The 13,810-nt window shown below is 40.3% G+C and overlaps 1 protein-coding gene across 1 annotated transcript in view; it reads right to left on the minus strand.

Annotated features, from left to right (window-relative positions):
• Window positions 1–2,229: 2,229 nt before the first annotated feature.
• ABCB11 (ATP-binding cassette, sub-family B (MDR/TAP), member 11) overlaps window positions 2,230–13,810 on the minus strand; it is a gene marked incomplete at its 5' end in the record, with an annotated part of 32,853 nt that continues 21,272 nt past the window's right edge. The window contains 8 exons of the mRNA XM_008941583.1: window positions 2,230–2,430; window positions 3,175–3,321; window positions 4,179–4,385; window positions 5,710–5,907; window positions 6,940–7,096; window positions 7,207–7,448; window positions 11,279–11,482; window positions 13,596–13,757. Coding sequence (XP_008939831.1) covers window positions 2,230–2,430; window positions 3,175–3,321; window positions 4,179–4,385; window positions 5,710–5,907; window positions 6,940–7,096; window positions 7,207–7,448; window positions 11,279–11,482; window positions 13,596–13,757 — 1,518 coding nt within the window. The remainder of the gene's footprint in view (window positions 2,431–3,174; window positions 3,322–4,178; window positions 4,386–5,709; window positions 5,908–6,939; window positions 7,097–7,206; window positions 7,449–11,278; window positions 11,483–13,595; window positions 13,758–13,810) is intronic.

The raw sequence follows: 13,810 nt of genomic DNA on the forward strand, positions 1-13,810 counted from the left end.
CAGATAAGATAAAGGTGCTCACATGGCAACTCCCATCCGTTTAGCCCGTGTTTGCAAAGGTCTGAACTGACCGGGGCCCAGCTCCAGGGAGAGTCAGGAGGTCTCTCCTTAAGTGGGAAGCTCTGTGGAGTGCACTCCACAGACTGATACTCCTGACTCCCTGCAAGTGGTCCCAGCTTTTATCCCCAAGCAGACACCTGACCTTTGTCAACTCAATGCAGGACCCCTGGGGCTCATTTCCCTTCTGGCTCTCCCTGCAGGGCCGGCCACACCCTGGGGGGAAGCTATAAGGCAAACTCACCACCTCTTTATGAAGGGCTGTGGGAATCACCCATATGTCAACCTTCATTTGGGGCTTGGGGTTCAAACCCCAGCATTTCAGATACTCATGCACTTGTCTGAAAGGTAAGAGATGAAAGTGCTAAAGCACAAAAATCAGTGAAAAATACAGTTTATTAGTATAATTTGGGCTACAGGAATGGTGTCCTTTAGGCAAAAGAATAATTATGTACACATTGTAGTTTTTAACAGAGCTGTTATTTTTCATTGTCCTTAAATGCTAATATAAATTAAATATCGTGTAGGTATGTCAATATGTTATTGGTACCCTTTCTGTCAATAGTTTCAATCCTGAGATGTCCAAACTAATTATTGCTTTGAAACTAAAAAAGGCTAAAAAGATTAAAAGAGAAGGTAAATAATGCAGCTTCCTTTTTCATTTTCAGTTAAGGATAAAAATACAGACTTCCCTCGGAAGACTGCAGCTCAGCATCAGCTATGTGATTTCAGTAGGTTCTGTTGAAGTAATGCTGTTACAGTAAGAGAGAATGGAGTTTTATGAAAGTTGAAATCAGTTTTTGCTGCCTGGAATTAAGGGATGTATCCTAATAAAATTCATCCTTAACAATTCACATTTCAGCAGTTGGTACTGTTGTGTAGTTTTATAAGAAACTCCATTGTGGTGCGATTTGTTATAAAGTGGGTGAACACTCCCCAGTTCCCAGCTGCACATTTTAGGACACAGAGAATAACTTCTCCAGTTAATATGCTATTATTTGTAATCAATATTTAAATTTTGAAACTGTAATTTAGACTTTCTGTCTGTCTGCTTTGTTTCTAAGATCCCAGTCACTAAAGAGTCCTGTTGTCTTTCAGAAAATAAACAACACATTTCAGAGAAACGTGAAGTAGACCTTATAATAAGCTGTTACAGATAGAAACTTCTGCCAGAAGAACATACTTCCTGACCTTTGTAATTTCTGAATGAATTGTTGCTCTGTTTATCAAGTCTACTTAATACAAGCAAAGAGCTAATTATGGCTGGATTTTATGAGTTCTGTAAAAATACTCATCATTACCTTGCCCTCTGAAAAAAAAGAGAACATATTATCCATCACTATCTCCACAAAAGTGATCCACATAACTGTAATAATTAACTGTGGGATTTTACATTCATTTAACTAAAGCATTTAATCCTATGCAAAATCTATTTCACAGCTTTGATCAGAGTGATGAGTGTAGGGGAAATGATCCTCATCAGCTTCTGTTTCTCTTCTTAATTGCTTTCTTTACTTTTATGGAACTGCCTTCTTTGTAAGTACTGCAAGGTTTTGCTGAAGGGGCACCGCTGTGCCAGGTGCAGGGTGCCAAGGTGTTAATGCTGCAGCTGCACCCCAGGGAAGCCTGGTTGCCTGCGGCAGCACAGCTGCCCGGTGTGGTATGACAGGGTGGAAGGGTGGAGGTTTTGTACCCACAGTAAGAGTATCTGTTGTAATCCTCTTCAGACCAAACGTTAGGGGAGATTTGATCTCAGATATACAGCATCATTCTTGGGATTGTATTCTATTTATACAGCTTAGCTAGAGAAGTGGCAGTTTCCAGAACATCTGTGTGGAGTCATCTTTGATTGCTAGTTGGGGAATAACAGGACTGTGTGGGCAGCAGGTGGTGAAAATTCCCCAGCTCACTAGCAATGATCTTTCCTGTTTTCAGGTTTTCTTTCCCTTACCAGTAGGCTAAGCAACTTCTTGAATGCTTCAGTGTATGCTTAGTCCCTTGCATATGCCTGACAAGTGTACTTGTTGCGGAAAGCTATATGCATTTGGGGTACCACATAACTCACAGTATTATAGAGCGCTTTGTGGCACAATGGGGTACCAACGTACATGCATGTATCACAGGGTATTTGCTTACAGAAAATATACCTTACAGATTTAGGATCACAGTAATTCAGCTAATTTGGGCTCCAGTGGTAATAAGCTTGTAATAAGCTCCTTCCATGGCCATCAGTTCATCATGAGTGCCTCTTTCAATGATGAGTCCTTGTGACATCACAGCAATTATGTCAGCGTTCTGGATGGTGGACAAGCGGTGGGCAATCACAATGCAGGTACACCCTTCTCTGGCCTTGTCCAGTGCTGCCTGCACAGTCTAAAGGCAACAGACAATGTGTCAGAATGAAAATATGCCAATCAAACTGGGACTGAGAGCTGGCAAAATCAGATTGCTTCACGTTAATCAACAGTATTGTGCAACACTTGTAGAAGTGACTATGAGGCTAAATCAGAGTTACGTTACTGGTAGGTTTAGCTGGGTCATGAACCCAATTTCTCCTGCTATGTTTACGTGTCCCTTCTTTGTACTGCTAACAAACTAAAGCAGGCCTGTATTCAGATTACATGATGAATGTCAGCTCCATGTAGATAGGTTTTTAATTTTCCAGCATTTCTCTAGGCCCTCAGACTATGCAAATTATTGCCCAAGGTCTTGCCCCTCACTGCTGTTTTCACTGGGTATTCAGCCTCATCATTCATACATTTTTAATTCATTTTATTTATTTGGTTTTTACATTTTTATTTGTTTGTATTTTAATCTTTCAGAAGCTGTATTTATTGCCATGCTTTGAAACCCAGGGAGTTAATGTGCACATTTCTGAAGAAGTGCTGCCTCTCACTGGATGTCTAGAGCCCTTCTGCTGGTTGCTTTTTTTATAGCTGTGCTTCCTGGATCTTTTGAGAAGATCATTAAAGGTGGAAGTGCTGAATTAACAATGTGGAATAACGTTGCAGTCACATAGCAGAGTATGTCAGGGTGTCTCTCTAGAACAGAAAAAGGTGTTGTACATTGTTAGCCACTGTATTAACTTCCCCATATTCCTTATCACTGCACATTTACCTTTTCACTTTCTGTGTCTAAGGCAGACGTAGCTTCATCCAGTAATAAAATTTTAGGGTCCCGTATGATGGCCCTTGCTATAGCAATGCGTTGTTTTTGCCCACGAGATAGTTGGGATCCTTGAGCCCCAACGTTAGTTTCATATTTCTGAAAAATATACAAAAGGAAGATTTTATTCAAGTGTAAGAAAGCAGACTAATACACAAGCTGAAAGAAAAGCAGGAGGAGCGCGGCAAGAGCGCTGATCATTGCTGCCTCCTTAAAAACCTGGCAATGCAGAAGTAGCATATGAGTGATCAGCCATGCTTTGCAGTGTGCCTGGCCCAGGCAATATGGTGATAGGCCTGGAAGAAAAATTCAATAGCAGGATGTTGGCTGATCTGTCTGAAGCAAAAGAAATTCCCAAAAGTGATTTAATGGCTTTCTGGACAAGTGTTTTGTTTGGGTGCCTGAATTATATCCATACCTTGTATGTCCTTCTGATTCGTATTGCTATGATTTCAGTGCATTTAAACACTTCTTAATTGCATGTAAGCTGCCAGCATCAAATATTTTTTGTCTAAGTATAATGCCCTAGTCACAAGGCAAATCTCCCACAGCTGGGAACAGGACTTATATTTCCTGACTCAGTATTTGACTGCTGAACTGTGCTGCTGCTGCTTTCTTGCCTTTAGCTTTGAAAAATCCTAGCTTCTAGTTCAGGGTTGCTCCTAGTTCAGGTTAAGTTCTTAAAAACTTAGCTCCTATTTCAGCGTTGTAATTGCTGGTTTCAGTTTTATAAATACTTCCCTACTGTGTAAAAATCCAGTAGCAACTCATGCCCAAACTCTCAGGAGCATAGTGAATGGTCATGACACCCTCTTTGCTCCTAGTGTTACAGCTGTAAAAGTAAATAAAAGGTATACATGCATAGAAACTTGAACAGGGCTTGGAGCAACTGCCGCTGCAGTGAACACCGAGCAGCCTACCTGGAGTTCCAGAGCGAAGGCCTCACGGGTACTTACGTCAGGCAGTGACATGACAAAATCATGCAGCTGAGCCTTCTGGGCTGCTTCTATGACTTTTTCCATCGTTGCCTCTTTGGTGTTACTGCCATATTTGATATTATCAGCAATGCTGCAGTCAAATAGCACAGGCTCCTGGGACACTATTCCAATTTTTGATCTAAGAAATTGTACATTTATTTTCTTGGTGTCGTGTCCATCTATTAACTACCAGGAAATAGGAGAAAACTTCAAACATAATTCCAAAACAACAGCCTGCAAAACCACAAGAGTTTAGAGCAAAAACTAAATTCTTTAGCTCTATGACTAAAATGCAAACACAACTGCTTTAAAGTAATTTGAAAACTCTGCTTCTATGCAGCTCCTTTATGCATGATGTGTATTTTCTGGGTATGTCTGTGATCCAGCCAAACACTAAGTTCATTTGGATTTAAAATGAAGCAAATAGATATAATTACTTAAGGTCAGGCACATGCTTTGTTGTTTTCCTGGCATAGTGATCACCACACATTTTTTCCAAAGAAAGAGAAATTAAACTAGATGGTTAAGTATTTATATGACATACAAAGCTTTTTAAGTTACCAGTAATTGAGCAACTGGAAGTTAAATCTAGACAAGTTCAACCTGCAAAGAAGCTGCATGCTGAAGCTATGTATTTAGGGATGTGCCAGACTCTTTGCTGCTCCATTCGGACTTCTCTAAACAAAGAGAATTTATGACCTTTAGAAGAAGGAACGGGCAGCTCTTGAAGACTACAGGGACATTGTAAGCTTATGCAGGTAGAAAATTAGAAGGTCCAAAGCCCAACTAGAACTTAAAATTGCCACTGCTATAAAAGGCAATAGGAATATAAATAGGTTTCTATAAATACATTCGCAACAAAATGTTGGATGCAGGGGGAAACAGTGACAGAGGATAAGGAAAAACCTGAGGTACTTAATGCCTTCTTTGCCTCAGTCTTCAATAGTAAGACCAGTAGTTCATCATGTACCCAGCCCCCTGAGGTGGAAGACAGGGCCAGAATGAAGCCCCCGTAACCCAAGGGCGGGTGGTGTACAACCTCTGCACCACTTAGATGCACACAAGCCTATGGGGCCAGATGGGGTGTGCTTAGAGATATGGTTTAGTGGTGGATTTGGCGCTGTTAGGTTGATGGCTGGACTCAATGATCTTAAAGGTCTTTTCCAACTAAAATGATTCCATGATTCTATAATGCTATTTAGTTTTGCTTGTGCTCCCACAATGTACACCACTCATTGTTTCATACAGGAGCTACCAAGGTAAATGCTTACAGCCTACTTAATGCATGAGTGTACACCTGAGGCTTGTAGTATTCTGATTTTGCCTGAATACATCTGAGATGGTGGTCAGCAATTGTCTACGCAGTCCACATTTGTCTGAGAAGGAACTGTAGCCCCAAGCTGCATAGGTATGTGCCACCACTGCTAGGCTGCACAGTAGGACACATGCAGAAGACTCCTTGTAGCATTACTGTAAACAACAGCACACAAACTATATTTCGTTTGCTTACCACACTTCCTTTCTCAGGGTCATAGAAACGCTCCAGAAGCTGAACACTTGTGCTCTTACCACAGCCACTACTTCCAACAAATGCCAAAGTCTGCCCAGGCTTAACAGCTACAGAGAGTCCTTTCAGGACCTGAATATCAGGTCGAGAAGGGTATGTGAATTTACAGTTAACAAATTCAATGCTTCCCTTGAAATCATCCTGGTGGAGAAAAAAAAAAAAAAAAAAAAAAGCACTACAGTGAGCTTGAGCTCAAAACTGAATTATAAATTATGAATTAATGCTTCCTCAGATTTCATCCTTCTATTTCTTATTTTAAAAATATTACATTTGTGCTTGTGAGATTAGTCCAGAATGAAGGGTTAAAAACCATAGTGGAGTAGCTGTCCTAGAGATGAAGCCGTTAGTCGTAACTCTACTGCTCCACTTATTCTTGCCCACGCTGCAGTGGTCAGTGGCATCAACTGGAAACAGGACTGCCTTGCAAGTGGGTATGGTTTTGAATTTAATTCAGACACTGTGTAAGTGTAAATTTGGTGATAGTCCAAATACATTAGTGCAAAAATCTTGATTTGGTTAGAAAAAAGAAAAAGATTAATTGAACATCTTGACACTAAAACAATACAAGAATTCAGGTCAATTTTCCCAGAACCCTTATAAAACCCTTTTCTGAAACGCAAAAGGGAATCAAGATACTTTATTTTCATGATTTGAAGCAAAATACTTAATGTATTTAGTTCATAAAAATTATTTCAAGTTTTCATTTTATGCTGGGAGAAAAAAAGTTAAATTAAAAATAAATTATTTGAATTTTCTGGGTCTAACTCTTCAATTCACCAAAAACTGAGCCTTTTCATTTTGTCTGACTCAAATATGATTCATGTGCTCATGAACATCCCCCACGTTTTGATGTGAACGGAAGAAAAGCCTCCAGTATAAGCTTGCGATAGTCAGATTTATATGTGAACTCTAGATAAGAAAGAAAAACTGTGCTGTTCTGTGAGTCTTCCAATTGGTCCTAGTCCAATTTACAGGAGTTTTACACTGACAAATTCCTAATTGCTGCCCAGCACAGAGCTCACTGCTTCCAAAAGAAAAAAGACAAGTAACAATTACACAATCAGCATAACCTCCTTGTAAAGCAGTGCCCCCTACTGACAGAAATCTTTAGTGCAACTTCAATGCTTAAATTGAGCTGAATGACATCACAAATTACTCCTCTCCGCTCTTTACCCATTTTTCCCCTTTTTCACTGTAAACACTGATTTTAGGAAGCTGATCAACCAGTTGAAAAAAGCGCGCAGCAGATGTTTTGGCTTTGGCATAGTTTGGGGTGTAGGAAGAAGCTCTTCCCAAAGCAGTTCCACTGGTCACGACAGCAGAGATCACCCTGTGGGGAAAGGGGACACAGTCATCCTTGGGAAGCTTGTGGAAAATAGAATACGGCACGACTGACACTTCTGGAGAGGAGCCTGTTCCTGGCTCCAGGCAGGCTCTCACCTGAACACAAAGCTGTAATGGAGTCCTTCAGTGTCAACCAGAAACCCACCGTATCGGTAAGAGACAGCATTGGCAATGAACACAATGCTCTGGGCAAAGCCAAAGCAGAGTCCGTAAACGTGTGCTTTTTTGGCTGCAGCTCTATAGGGCATAGCCAGGTGCTTCTCAAAATTTTTGATAAACATTTTCTCTTTCCCCATCCCAGCTATGGTCCTGATGTTAGAAAGGGCTTCACTGGAAATCTGGAGCAGGAGGAAAAAAAAAAAAAAAAAAAAACGGCTCATAATTTTTACTTGGAAAAGTTGAGTGTGCGCTTCCACTAACACATGATTCTTTCATGAACACGGTGTACTAATGGCATATATAAATTGATTCAGATATAATACAGACAGGCCCAAATATCAGCCCATCTAAAGAGAAACTTTCCTACAAGCAATTGTCTACTAACACCCTCAACAGTAGTGCTCCATCTGCTCCCCTAGAACTAAGTTACTGTAAGCACACTTAGGAAATCAGGCGTATGCTTTTGTTTGTGAGATATTATGTAGCATGAATAAACAGGGCAGCTACAGAAACAAAAAATGGCTTTTGGACCACTGTTACTTCCTCGATTGCATGCATTTATTAATTAAAGATATTTGTCTGTTTCAATTATCGTATTTGTTTTACTCACAGCAATAGTCAGGGAAAAGGTTAGAAGGAATGCCATCCCCAACTTCTGTTTCATAAAATAAAACCACTTGAATTTACTATGTTTCCTCATGTGGTCACCATCCTGCTTTCTCTTACATCCAAAAAGCCTGATGAGATGGAATACGTAAATAGAGGCTGACAACTTAAGTCCACTAACGTCAGTGACACAATTTCCAGGATTTTTACCTTGTACATAGGAAGAGAATAAGCAAATACTGGCCTATGTACATAGAAAAAATGCAGGAAATTATTAAAGAATCCCTGTGAAAACTTCTCTGGAACTTTAATTCATGGTAGGCTTTATATTGGGCTTTGCCATCAGTCAGAACTTGGGTTTCTATCAAAAACAACAACACAACCACATGACTACACTTTCAGCTATAGAAATGAGTTGACAGTTTGATCCTAATTTCACCCTACATATCTAAAGTAATTTTGCTAAGAAATTGGTTTAGAATGCTGTAGTTTCATCGTAGCTTTGTAGTGTGAAACTTTCCTTTGAGAAGCAATAGCTTGGTATATAGCTTATGAATGCTTTCAGCATGTGGGAAGAGATACAACTACAACTCATTAGCAATATTCCATTCAATTTTAGTTTTGTTTTTTGTTTTGTTTTGTTTTTTTCCCCCCCAGGACAAAATTAAGAGTCCAATCTCCTGCCTTATCATATAACATGAAGGAACAGCTAAGTAGGTACTGTGAATTTGATTGGTCAGACTCTGCTTTTCCATGTTTAGCATGGCTGAAGAGCAATCACTGTGGAAGAACTCAGAGTGTTTAGCATTTGGATGCAGTTTTGATAAATAAATTAGAAAAATAACACCAGACATTGGCAAAACTGCTGACGCATTGAGTGCAGTTTTCATACCAGCCTCTGGGTCATTCTGGTGAATAAAAGCTGATGGCTTGACCCATTAGAGAAGTTTCTCTCCTTGTCAAGACAGTATTTTGATTTATCATTTCTAATAAACCATTCTGCATGTGGGCAATTGGTCAGGTCTCAGCTCTTCCTTGACTTTCTGGAATTGAAGATTGTTTGAAGAATGAAACACTCAACAGTGGACTGTAAATGTTTAATTTGATTACTGATACCAAAGTCACATGATACTAATTAACATAATACCTTTTCTGTATTATTACCTTTTAGGTTTTATGCTCCCAGTCTTGACATGCTTCTTTAAGTCACACCCAGAAATGGCAACTGGGAGGTGAAGATTTGCTTCTTTAGAAGTCAGAAGACAGGGAGGGGTATTAGGCTGAGCTAGCTGTAGCAGCCAGTGGAAAAGGAACAACCAGTAGATGTAGAGCTGAACAGGAAAAAGGGCTCCAGTCCATGTATTTGCTGCACAGATGAAGGTCAAGAGAAAGCCTGAAGATGGCTGAGAGCTCATCTGGGCAGTGGGAAAGTTTAGATGGGGCATGGTAGAAGGTAGGATGGGTGAAGCCTTTAATGTAGGAAGGAGGAGAACTGGGAGGAGTGGGAATTCTACAATGCATAGTCATTTTAGGATGTAGCTTTGCAAATGGAAAATTTGAGGTTTTGAGAGGGCCTGCAAAGTTCACTTTTTCTGACACTAGACATATAGCAGCATAATAGCATGGGAGAAGGCTCAGGAATTACTCTGAGTGGGGTAACCTGAGGTCAGCTTCCTCATGCCTGTTTTCTAAATTCGTTGCATTTCTTATGCAGTTCACCTTCTGCACAATTGAGATGGGTATATTTAGTGCCAGGCTCTAGGTCACATGCCAAAACTTTGTCACTGAGAACCAAAGTCAAAGGAGTTTGAGTGTTTCAAAGGCAGAAGACCCACATAGGAGTGAATTCATGAGAAAATGGTGTCCTTTCTCTTGTGTCCCAATATTTTTCTTGTTTGGTACATGGACTGGAAGCCTGCTCAGCCAGTGCAAACTACCTGGACCTATTCTCAGCCTTTGAGGTGAGGAAGCTGGCAGGGTCTCGCAGCCAGTGGAGCATGGGGTACTGCTAGCCATGACACTGGACTGAGCATAGCAAGGAGCAGGGCTTTACTTTAGACAGGGTCACTGAACACTGGACTCATTCTCTCCAAGGAAAGACACTGCTTTCCTCCTGTCCCATACTGGTTGGTTTAACAGCCATACAGGTTTGTTTTCACCAATGTGATCGTTTGAAAGTCCTGCTGCTCCTGGGGGGTGGAGATCTGAAATCTAAAACCAGGAGTGAGCCTGAATAAAGAGAGGCGGAGACCTGTTCTATTCCCACTCCCCTCTTCCTGTCTTCGGGACTTCCTGCTGGGGTCTGTAAAGGGGGAGGGAGGCCACGCCCTTTCTCTCTCTCTGCTGGGACCTTTCAGCCGCAGACGCTGCTCTGTTGCTGCTGCTGTTCCATTTGCTGCAAGTGGCTGTGGCCATCTTGGGACCTGGGCCTCTTGTCCAGACTCATTCCCTGCCTCCATCCATATCTAAGGATTGTCCATCCAACTTCAATCCAGCTGAATCCATCGAGATCCAGTACCAGGGAGCCTCAACACAGCGTTTTGGTTTTGTATTTTTGGAAGTTTACCCCTCCTTACCTTGTTACCCCTTATAATCCCTTTACCCTGTTAATCCCTATCCTTATCCTTTCTGTTCCCTGTTAAATAATAAATTTCATTTTTGTTAACTTCCAATCAGTGCAAGGCCTTTATTACCCCTGCCTTCCTTTGCTTATCTCTCTATCTGGGAAAACTAAGAGTTATGGGAGGGGGAACACAATTCTGCCTTCTAACCGAGACAACCGCGGAGAAAAATCTACAGTATTATGAGAAAGTGCTATGTCTCTCGTTACAAATTAACAGAAAAATTCTTATAGGATTTTAAAAATATTTCTATTCTAGCTGAGAAATGATAATTGACAGAATTTTGACCCTTAAAATTCATACATAAAAGTAAAGTTATGTCTGTGGACTATCAGGACACACTGATGGATAAGCTAGTAAACTAGTAGGGCCCACTGAAGTAAAAATTCTGCACTCTCTAAAATCCATGATCCACTGATCTGTGGTTCAGTGACAAATCCTCACATGAGGATTTCTAGGTAAACACATATCACTGCTTTCTGAGGACAACATATTCACAGAGTATCACCAAATGGATAGTTAAATGAAGCCTAACAAAGATGAAACACTGCTGAGAGATCAGTGCCTACAAATTAAGTCAAATAATTTTTGAAAACTCAGTCACATTCCATGTAGCAACTGCTTTTGCAGTTAGGGTGTTTCAATGCTTTGACAGGCTGAAATACTACAACTTACTTGCAAAACGTTGCCAGTTTCATTACCTTTCAATTACTGATGGTCTCAAATACTTGATTTTTTAGACAAGCCATGACTATAAGTGTAAATCAGTTATTAAACTTTACCTGTCCAGCAGCTTCGAGTGCTTTCTTGTCTTGAGAGGCAAAGCCTGTCAGCATTTTAGCCTGCACAGCTCCAGATAAGGCCAAAAATGGCAAGAAGCACAATATAACTAAACTGAGCTTCCAGCTGAAGTAAAAAGCAATGATCATGGCCATCCCGATGTTGGTAATGGAACTGATAATCATTCCTATCTGGGATCCGGTTGCCTTCAAAGAAAAGAAACACACATGATTGACTTGTACTCCAATAGTAATCAATAATCTTTAAATAAATTTTCGTATAAAATTGAAGAAAAGGCTACACAATATTAAAATATGAGGCACCAATGGCTGCTGACTACTCTGGAAGTCAGTAAGATTGGATATATTCTTTGAAATTAAGTGTATCAAGAGAAGGACTGCACACATCCAATACCACTTTCACTCACCAAGATTTCCACTGACAATTCAAAAAAATTGTTTCTAATGATAGTGAGAAAGATAATCTGATTAGCACTTTAAAATGGTTCCCTGAGGAGTCACTTGTCTGAATACTCTGGTTAGCACCTACATTTATCTGTCCAGATTTAAATAACAAACAGAAACCTTTTGCAATTTAATTATTAACAAAGTCTCAGCTGTGCTAAAATCAGAAATGAACGTCACTGAGAAAGGATGAATTGTAGTTGCATTTCTGGCTCTTTAATAGGGAAAAAAATTTAAATACGCCTTTTTCATCACCTTTATTGAATGCATTCATCTTCTTCTTACACACTTCAAGAACACTATTCTTTGGAATAAATCTGATTAATTTACTCAAAAGTTATTTTCTTTCATAGCAGTAAGCAGCAGCCCTAGGTAGGAACTGGATTGCTGTATATTAGAAAAAACAAAATGATATTTTATATCCTTGATCACTTTCAGATTATTTTATCTGCAAGATGTGAACTTGCAGCAGAAAACAATCATCATCTACTACTCCTCTGACCTGCAGCAACAGGGCAAAGTGCCTTGGGCCTGGCCACGGTGGAAGGTACACCTCCCAGGTCTGCAGAGGCTACCAAAAGGAGCAGCCGCAGGGCTGCTATTGCCTGGCTTGTGCAGCTCTAAGAGCATACAGACTCCAGGAGTACACTTCTTACTCCTGGTGCAGATGTAGACATTTTTAGTCCCTGGACACTTTTGTGCCTCGTCTCACCTTCAGCTCACTCAGCAATAGCAGCAGTTGGCTAAACTCTGTGCCAGGCAGTGAAAGGCAGAGGCTACTGCTGCTGAAGTAGCTGGGCTTTTTTTTTTTTTTCCTGGAGCTGTGGGATGAATGGCTGTGTCTCAGTGCTCTACATGTGCTTAGAAAAAAAAATATCCCTTAGGAAGCTATTAAAAGGTCCAGCTGGTATTTTACAAGTTTGTTTCATTCAATTGAAATATGCCATGTAAGGGCTGAAGAGGTTTTGTAGTTGCTTTTTCTCATTCTGTAGAAATTGCTATTGACAGAGGTATTGGGAACCTCTTATCTCATTTTGTCTTAAAACATCCAATAATAGTTTTTAAGAAGTAACCTACCATCTTCAGCCAAGCTGAAACAGGACAGTTTGTATAACGAAGACATCTGTGTGTTTCCTGCTTCATTTCTAGAAATTTTTTTGCATTGGAGCCAAGTAAAATGGCATCTGAATCACTTCAACCAAAGCATCCATTCAGATAGGCAAGACTTATAGTGCAGCATAATTTACCCTCCCCCCCCATGCTAAGGAACAAAATGAATGGACTTTCCCAAAAAAATACCACACTGAAACTGACTGCATGATTCCCCGGCTGGAGTGCCAGCCAGTACTCTAATTTTTTTTTTTTTTTTTCCCCACTGGATTGTCAGTTTAAATCAAAACTCAGAATAAGCACTAACACCACGCTGAAAACATGACTAGTGATGACTGTCATCAAAACAGGAGTCCAACATGTTTTATTTCTGAAATAAACACTTAAGCATTGTGGCAAAAAGCTAATCCGTCTCCAGAAAAGAGAAACTAAAACTTCTGCACTGAATGCTTCTTCCCATATCATTGATGATCGATACCTTATTGATTTTTGTGCTCTTGTTCTGGTATTACAGGTGGGAATAATGGGCAGTAAATTATGGCCCTATTTGTGCTTTTAGGTATGCACGGTCATAATAGCTCCACATTGACAGTCCATGATAAAAAGAAATAGCTTAATCAACTGACTGAGGACTGATCCACATTATTCTTGCTGGTTACATGTTAGCTAATTTCTCTAACAACATGCCAAAATGGGCCTCAATCACTGCATATAGTAAAACGATTGTTAAGCTACCGGTTCTTACCCCTTGGACCTGTGACGCATCTGTTGCAAGACTTGTAGTCAAAGCACCAGGGCTGTTCTTCGGGTCATCAAACCAACCGATATCTTGCCCTAACATAGCTTGGAAACCAAGTTTCCTTAACCTTCTTGTAAGCAGTTCACCAGATTTGGTAAAGGTATATCCCTGGTGTGTATAAGCATAAAAAAAATATTATACAGAGACACACTCACAGAATA

Source organism: Merops nubicus, unplaced genomic scaffold (assembly GCF_000691845.1).
Source record: "Merops nubicus isolate BGI_N331 unplaced genomic scaffold, ASM69184v1 scaffold12060, whole genome shotgun sequence".
NCBI lineage: Eukaryota > Metazoa > Chordata > Aves > Coraciiformes > Meropidae > Merops > Merops nubicus.